At 38.3% G+C, this 9,341-nt stretch overlaps 1 protein-coding gene across 2 annotated transcripts in view; it reads left to right on the forward strand.

Moving 5' to 3' along the window:
• The window catches only part of MYOM1 (myomesin 1), a 75,384-nt gene that overhangs the window by 23,233 nt on the left and 42,810 nt on the right, over positions 1–9,341 (forward strand). For both annotated transcript variants that reach the window (XM_019473347.1, XM_009284120.2), the window contains exons 6-11: positions 889–981; positions 1,924–2,012; positions 2,138–2,200; positions 4,063–4,227; positions 4,818–4,979; positions 8,454–8,595. In XM_019473347.1, the coding sequence (XP_019328892.1) occupies positions 889–981; positions 1,924–2,012; positions 2,138–2,200; positions 4,063–4,227; positions 4,818–4,979; positions 8,454–8,595 (714 nt within the window). The remainder of the gene's footprint in view (positions 1–888; positions 982–1,923; positions 2,013–2,137; positions 2,201–4,062; positions 4,228–4,817; positions 4,980–8,453; positions 8,596–9,341) is intronic.

The raw sequence follows: 9,341 nt of genomic DNA on the forward strand, positions 1-9,341 counted from the left end.
ATATTACTAGTGCTTGCTTAAGACAGGGTTTACTTGAACATTTACTTGGTTACACCATGTATTGTCCAGAATGAGTGACTTTTTATGCAATGACTGGTGAGGAAAAATTTACCATGAACCACTGAACTCTTCCTCTATCGGTCTCAAGCTGTTTATATAAATTCTGAAATTAGCAGTGCCAGCTGACTACTGATCAGTACTGGTTCATTCCTTCAAATTACTTACTGGGAATTTTGAACAGTAAACTTTTCCTACCTGAAGATATACTTGTACCAGAAAACACTCATACCTGTGAAGGCAGAGTTTTTGGTAGTACAGCTTTTGCCAGATCCCTCGCTGCAATGTACTTTACCAGCAAGACAATTTTTCCTTGCCAGTCTAACCCTGTCAGGGCTTCCGTCAACTTAACTATGCAAGCAAAAAAAAAGTTAACTTTCTACCTGACATTTTTGTGAATATGCAGGTTTTAAAAGTAGATCAAAAATGCGAACCAAACAAAATGTGTATGATACCTAGTAGGTAAGGATGCTACAAAATTTTCATTGACTGCAATTCACAAAACTCTGAGATGTTGCTCTTGTGACTCCTCCATTCCTTTACAAGTAGTAACATGAAGTTCATGGTAATATAAATTGATTCTCATCCCATTCAAGATTATTTTCTCCTTTTAATTAAAAAATAAAATTTACCTGGAGTGGAGCAAAGAGAAAGAGAGAGAGGTTAAGCTTCCAAAGATATGCAATGTCTTCCCAGGAAATTAGGCTACAGTTTATCTAGGAGAAACATGCAGAAACTGATGTTCTATTTCAAACATCAAGGACTTGACCTTTTGAAGTATATAATTATACCCTTCTGTTTGTGACATACTGTTTCTTTGCTTTTCCATAGGTACAAAAACAATGTGCCCATCAATGTACAGACCCACCCTGGCAAGTATATCATTGCAAGTCGATATGGGCTGCACTCACTGGAAATTAGCACGTAAGGGAATACTAGATAATTTAACAAATAGCTTAAGCTGAAACATTGCTATAGATTGAGACCTGCAAAATGTGAACATATCTCTTGGGGATGTAAGAGATATCCAGTTTGTACAGCTGAGGTGAATGCTGTCTACTAAATGTTGAAGCAGTTCTGGTTTTCCTCAGTAGAGGATATGCAATTTACCTAAGTGAGTAATTTATCTGGATTATTATTCTAGCCATTATTCTATGGCTGAGTCAGAAACACGTGGGACATTTGTGATTACTTTTTCCATTTGTCTGCTGCATGAGTACAGTTAAACATGAGAAAAATCTAGTTCAGGGTAAAAATATGTGAGTTAACTGATTTTCAAATATAAAAATATTCCTGATTCTTGCTGAAATGATGAACAGAACTGAGATGTCCTCACTTATACAGAAGACAGATCTTTAACAGTACTCATCCTCCAAATGGGAAATTTTTGCTGTCACTTTGCATTAAAAAACATTGAAAACATGAGACCTAATCACCTAATTTGACAATCAGCGACAATCTAGATTTGACAATTTAGATATTGGTAGGTGACCTTTGAAAATATTTTATGATAGCTACCATTTCTACAGCTTCCACATTGGGCATCTCTCCATGGGAGAAAGTAAATTAGAGATAACTTAGAGAGAACTTAGGTAAATATTATCAGACAGTTTTTTCCTACTTCTGGTGTATTCTCAATTTCAAATCTGTAAGTGATATTTGAAAAGAGACATTTATTTCAAACATTGGATTTTTAACATTGAGAAAAACTTAATGGCTACAATCAGTCCAGTGTGCCTGTCTCCCAAGCTTTTACTTCTTCATAGATTTTACCCAGATTTCTGAGGGTTTCTTTAACCTATAACATAGGAGAGGCTATGCCAAGAAGTAAATGGGTGCCCTGCCTAATCATTTCTATCATTTTAGATGTGATTTTGACGACACTGCTCAGTATCGGGCCTCTGCTATGAATGTTAAAGGAGAAATTTCGGCTTATGCTTCCCTCGTGGTAAAGAGTAGGTTTGCAAAATATTTCCTTTGGGTTTTTTTGTTAAGATGCACATTACCAGTTTTGTTTTTGTGTCTCAGAGGGCCTTTACCTCTTGGTGATAGTGACTGGAGTTGTTCTTTTTCTGTCTAGGGTACAAAGGAGAGATTGATGCAAGTCTTTTGTACGCTGGAACTGTTTCCATGCCTCTGGGCCGTAAGTTGCAATACATGTTTGTTTGACACATCCATTTACACTTGTGACATCACGACAAATGACTAAGCAGAATATTTTGTAACATTATTTAAAAAGGAAGCAGGTCTGATTTACAAAGGTACTGAGCTCTACAATTTCAGACGGTGTTAGCCTCGCCTATAGGAGAAAATGGCATTGCCTTCTAGGTCTATGGCTATTTGCTTATATAAGAAACATCCTTTTAACATTGCACTTCACTGTGGAATAAAATCTGTCAAAGAGAGAGACACTTCCTCTTTTGCAATATGTAAAATGGCCTGGAAAAAAAGCTACGGGGTGCATGCGCATAAGTAGAGTAGTTGACTTAATCGTTCTTGTCCGCTGCTATGTGATTCCATGTGTTGCGAAAATGTGTAGAAAAGATGAAATAGCCAGAACCCAATTTGAATATTGGGTATATATTGGATTTAGCTTGGATATATCAAGGCAAAAACTGTAGTTTGTTTTACCTGAGAACCTCACATTCTGAAGTGATTTACGGTATTGCATAGATACTTCCACGATGTTAAGACAATCCACGCACATATGCCATGTGGGTGGAGTGCCCTAGGGTCCCTGTGCATGGAAGGCTTGACAGATGAGACTTACGGACATTTCTTTTATTGTAGCAGCACAAATAGAATCAGAGATATGCTGCAAAGGCATACTAGCTGGCATTTATATACCGAAGCTCTGAAATAATAGAAACAATATTATGTACCACATTACAAAATGCAAGGCCACACATTTCCAATATAATCTGGGATTTATCACTTGGTTATGGGAAAGGAAGATGACGATCTGCATATATTCATTGATCACAGGAAAACTGAGAGCTACCAGTGTAGGGCAGTTGTGGAAAAGGAAAATGTGACCCCAGGTTTCATCAGCTGAGCTGTTTTCAAAAGAAACATGGAAGCCCCTGTGCCATGTATATGCAGTACAAGTGTAAGGCACTTAGGATATTCTGTCTGGAATACTGCACAACTTGGGTCACACAGCATCAGAAAAGATAAATTCAGGAGCAAGTACAGAAACAGGCTACCAGAATGCCTGGGGAATCAAGAGCTCATTTTATATTAACAGCCCCCCCAAAAGGCTTATTTAGCTTACAAAAATGCAGGCTGAGTGGACACGTGACTGCCCTGAGATGGAGTAAGGAGTTACAACAGGGAAAGAGAAGAACCATGTAAGCTGAAGATCAGCTTGACCTGAACAAATTATTAATCATAAATAGAAGTCTTTTTAAGTTATAAAACAAACCTTGTGATAAAATGATAAAACGCTGGATGTGAAGTTTTGGAAATTCTGGAATAAAATTCTGCAGGAGCCTCTTATTACCAGCCCCCAAAAGGCTTATTTAGCTTACAAAAATGCAGGCTGAGTGGACACATGACTGCCCTGAGATGGTAAGGAGTTACAACAGGGAAAGAGAAGAACCATGTAAGCTGAAGATCAGCTTGACCTGAACAAATTATTAATCATAAATAGAAGTCTTTTTAAGTTATAAAACAAACCTTGTGATAAAATGATAAAACGCTGGATGTGAAGTTTTGGAAATTCTGGAATAAAATTCTGCAGGAGCCTCTCCCTGATAAAATGAACTAGCTGTAAGAACTAGAGTTGTATGAATGAAGCAATAGTTGATTCTCTGTGATAGTAAGGGCTTGGATTATTTAACACTGCAATTACCTCTGAAGATGATAACTGAATATATATTGTTCCTATTTATATCTTAAACTTTACCTGAGATTGTATTCATAATCATTGGGTACTTTTGCTTCCTACTCTTGTCACAAAAGGAAAGAAAAAGTAAACTGCCGACTTTTTTTTCCCTTATACAGTTGGCGTTACCCCTCATGGCTATGCTTCCAGGTTTGAAATCAGTTTTGTTGACAAGTTTGATGTAGCCTTTGGGAGAGAAGGTGAGACAATGAGCCTGGGCTGCACAGTTGTCATCAGTCCTGATATCAAGCGCTTCAAACCAGACATCGAATGGTACAGAAATGGTGAGAATGTTTGACAAGAAGAAATATAAACTTCTTTCATGTAAATCTTAACTTATTCCAGCATATATGAATGTTATGATTTGGTCATCACTTTCTCAAATTTCCAAACAGCAATGTTTCCTCTTTTTCAATTAAAAGTTTTTCAAAATTTAGCATTTTGAAGTGGAACCATAGTTAGAAAACTGATGCAGCACTGTGAAAATGTCTTCTAGGGATTTTTTCTTTCTTAAAAATTTTTTTAAATTAGAAGCATTTCAATCAGCTCCAACATCTGTGTGGCCCATCTACATAGCCCACATAGCTTTTACTATTTATTTATATGCCAAGAGATTTCTTAAGTAGTGCACAAATGCGTTGTGCAACAGCTGATAAAAAAGCTGTTGCTTTCTAAAGTTACACTTTGAAAACAAAGACAAAATGGGCATGAGAGCAGAATTAGCTGTAATTTATGATTGTGTTCAAAGACAGAAAGTTGCATAATAAGAATGGTCTCTTGTGTATTTCCATCTATTCCAATATAGCCTCCATATTCAGAATCTATTCCTCAGTAGATCCAGCTAGTTCTCATCATGAAATTCTCTAATTTCTAGGTATTCTTATCACACCATCCAAATGGGTCCAGATGCACTGGAGCGGGGAGCGAGCTTCATTAACACTGACTCATGCAAACAAGGAAGATGAAGGTCTTTACACTCTACGAGTGGTGATGGGAGACTACTATGAAGAGTACAGTAGTTATGTCTTTGTTCGAGGTAGGATACTGTCTTGTGAACAAAACTCACTACAGAAATGAGGAAAACATGCTGGCAAAATCAGCCTCAGACATTTGAAGTGGTTTTTTTTTCCCAATAAAAAGAGAATAATTATTTTCTATTAATAGATTCCAGCAATATAGCTTCCAGTTGTTATCTCTGGAAAAACTGAATGCATCTCTCATGCTTTGGTGTCACCTGCTAGAAGACTTCTAATCCCCATTGGCATTCTGAGGAGGAAATTTGGGCTATTGATGTAACTTCACTACTCTTTCTCAATTTCAGACTGTGAAGAGTACTGAACATAAGTCATAAAGAGGAAAAATCTACATAATAACTTAAAAATGTATTTTTGTAAACATCTCACTGCTAGCTAAACTGCACTGTTTTGATCAAGATTTTGTGCACCATTTGAGGCGTTCTCTCTAACGCACAATGCAGGAAAAAATACAGTGGAAGGGAAATACAAAGATCTGCATCTGGGGAAGAATAACGTCATGTACCAGTATAGGCTGGGGGCTGACTGGCTGGAAAGCTGCTTTTCAGAAAAACCCCTGGGGGTCCTGGTGGACACCAAGGTGAACATGTGCCCTTGTTGCAAAGAAGGACAGCAGCATCCCGGGCTGCATTAGGAAGAGCATTGCCAGCAGGTTGAGGAGGTGATCCTTCCCCTCTGCTCAGCACTGGTGAGATTCATCTGGAGTGCTGGATCCAGTTCTGGGTTCCCCAGTACAATAGAGACATGGACTTACTGGACTGAGTCCAGCAAAGGGCTGTGAAGCTGATTAAGGGCTTGGAGCATCTCTCATACAAGGAAAGGCTGAGAGAGCTGGAGCTGTTCAGCCTGGAGAAGAGAGGGCTTAGGGGGAGTTTATCCATGTGTAAAAATACCTGATGGAGGAGAGTAAAAAAGACAGGGCCAGGCTCTTTTCAGTGGTGCCCAGTGCCAGGACAAGAGGCAATGGACACAAATTAAATACACGAAAGCTCATTTAAACATAAGAAAACACTTTTTTTACTGCAAGGGTGGTTGAACACTGGAACAGGTTACCCAGACAGGCTGTGGATTCTCCATCCTTGGAGATAACCAAAACCTGATTTGACGTGGTCCTGGGCAACCAGCTCTAGCTGACCCTGCTTTGAGCCAGGGGTTGGACTAAGCGATCTCTGGAGTGGTCTGCCAATCTCAACCATTCTGTGATTCTCTAAAGTAAAGCAGCAAAGTGTAGAATTAAAATGTAATTTCTCTGAGTGTTGTTTACTTGTACCATGAAAAACTTCCTTGAATTTCTATTAGAGAAATATTTCTTTAAAAGGAGCCATGGCTATCAGGTTGCGCACTGATTCTATATCTGTCCCAGCTACTAAAAGCAGCTGAAGTGTGTAATGCTAATTCAAAAGGCCCTGGAAATTCTTGGCTCTGAGACCATGCCCAGAATGGCGCTGTGTTGCTAAGTCTAGCAGAGCTGTGTGAGATAACAGCCTGCTCAGAAAATATGATTGAAGCAGTTGTTTTCATCACCTGAAGAAAGAGTCTACTGAAATGAGCATCTGTGACAAGAAATAGGACTTGTCTTTCTTGCTTTGTTTTAAATTGTGCTGCCATATAAATAAATGATTACCTTCGTTCCTGTTACATCTTCTAGCAATACAGGTGTGACCTGACTGTGAACCCACTACCCCTTTCATCAGAGTATCTTACTAGCCAATCGGTGTGTTTGCCGAATTCTAATTAAATTGATTATATTCTACGTTCCTACTTAAATGGTCCCCACAGTCTCAGTTGGCTAGTATATTCCACACTGCCCCTCCTAAATTGTAGGCAAATTTGCTATAAATGGCTAGCTATGGTATTTAAGCACAAGCAGTTGTCTTTCTGTGTCATGCATAGAAATCCCTGTGTATTGATGGAAGCGATGCACTAATCAGGCTTGTAACGGTAGGTCTTTACACGGGCTTAGAGAGCGTGTGTGACTCTTCTGCCATGGCTACAGGTCAGCATTTGTCAGCAAGCCATCAGGGATGAAATCCTAGCTTCCCTGAGGCTGCTCAGCAATGCTGGTTGTCCGAGCTATTTCCCAGTCTGTCTTGGAAAGAAAGTGAGGTGTCTCATGTTCCGTCAAGTGGTAAATATGGGCAATTAAAACCTTTCATATGGAGATCACTGAAGACATATTCTTATTACTCATGTTAACTGGATTGCTTACTCTGTACATTATTGTTTTTAAAAATGCATTGAGTTAGCTGTAATTAGAACCTGGACTCGGTAACTTTTGTGCAGCTTCAAAAGTTCCATGTGATGCTACTCAGCCTATAAGAGAAGACACAGTGTAAAGTGTGTTGGTTTTTTTTCCCCTGAAGACTACTGTTTTACTTAATGAAGCATGTTAAATACTCTCATAAGGCATGTTTTTCTGAAAGCCAAAAGCATAAAAAATAGGGATTACTGTATATTGTAATACAAAATCCTGTAATGCTTTGAAACATCAAACTTTTTTAAGAAGTCTGGGGTTTAGATGGAATGTATGAATAATATTTACTAGCAAAATATTTTTTGCTTCAGGTATATACATCTTTCTTGCCTAAGTCAGCTCTTCTTTTCAAGTAGCTCGCAACAGGGCTTGAAAAATGCTACATGTAATTGTACAAATTGATGTCATTCTGCAGATAAACAACCTTTCTTCTTTGAAAGTCTTTCATACAATCTTCCTGCAAAGGTTATTTTTCTCTACATGAAAATTGCCCCATCTCACAAATCAGACTCTGACTGTGTAAACAGTGAAATTCCCCAGTGCCCAGCACTGTGCTCTGTTTTTTAAAGCTTTAGATAAGATATGTCCAGAAGCTGATGCTGGAGTCAAGGTCCTTTGACACCAGCAGTCCCAGATTTGTGATAAACACTTGAAAGGAACAATATGCTCATCCTTATGAAGGTTATATTCCACAATGATAATGTATGTGTAATATAATTAAACTTCAGAAGGTTTTAATACCTTTGCAGTTCATAGCTAACCAAAAACAAACAATGAAGGACTATGTGTGGAGATAAGATATTCATTCAGTCTTGTATATCCAATGGGTGAATACTTGTGATTGAGCTATTGCCTGGCTGTAAGGCAAGATATCAGCCTCTTCTCCTAAGTAGAATAGCAGGTAAATATATAGTCTGTCAAATTTTTAGTTCAGCTATGTCTCTGGCAGCTACCTAACCAGAATGCATGTTACTAATTTTATTTAAAATGCCTAGGTGAATTACATTTACAGTATGCTGTAACATATTAAGCATTTGTAAATGTGGCAAAGAGAAAACCAAAACCTAGAAAAACACTGGCAATATAAAAATGAATACTTTTTGAAGCCAGTGATGGAACTTCTTTTTCTTGGCTCAGTAGGAACAGAATTTCGTCCTTAAAGATTAATAATCGTGAAAGAACTGTGGTTCACATTTGGAAATGTATGTCTCCATCCTCATAGATGCTGATGCTGAAATCCCCGGAGCCCCTGGTGCACCACTGGACGTGCAGTGCTTAGATGCCAACAAAGATTATGTCATTGTCTCCTGGAAGCAGCCTGCTGTTGATGGAGGAAATCCCATCCTCGGATATTTCATTGACAGGTCAGTGAGCATGCCAGACTGGAGAATTCATATTGCTGTGCGTTCTAACTCAAAAACCTAAAAGCACATTGAAAAGCATGAGATAAAACGGTCATTGTTATTTTTATTCTTGTTGCTGGCCAGAAGAAATTTTTTTTTTTGGTTTTAGATTGCCTGGGCCTGATCTAACTTTCACAGAAATAGTTACGTCCTGCTTCATTTAACTACGTAGAAAGCATTCTGCGAGACACTGTGTAGCTCAGCCCTCGCTGCTCCCCGTGAGGCTTGAGAGGCCTCGGGACTTTGCAGTTTGGTAGCTTACAAGATCAGCTCCTTCAACAGGCAGCTGTGGCTCCTTCTGTATCAGTGTTCTCCTGCCCTTTCCAAATAGTTACCACGTACCAGAAAGCAAAATATTTTCTCAAAGGGAGTTGGATTTCTTTTATGTGCTGTTGTTTTCCAAGCTCTTAGATTCACAAGCTTCATGCAGATCATGCTTATGTGTTTTTCTCTGCAACAATAAGAATTAGAAATAATTTTTAAAAATATGAAAACTGAATGTGTCACACAGTGGCAGGACTCCAGAAACTTGGGATTTAAGAAATTCAGTCACTATTTTAAGACTTGCAATGATCTGCAGATTTGGTAATATTTGTTTGAATTTCAGTAACAGAACACATCATTAGTAATAAAGAGTTCCTATGGTCTAATTCAGATGCATGTAAAAAAAACCCCAAACATTTTTTTAATATCTATATATTTTTATA

This window comes from Aptenodytes forsteri, unplaced genomic scaffold (genome assembly GCF_000699145.1).
Source record: "Aptenodytes forsteri isolate BGI_AS27 unplaced genomic scaffold, ASM69914v1 Scaffold229, whole genome shotgun sequence".
Classification (NCBI taxonomy): domain Eukaryota; kingdom Metazoa; phylum Chordata; class Aves; order Sphenisciformes; family Spheniscidae; genus Aptenodytes; species Aptenodytes forsteri.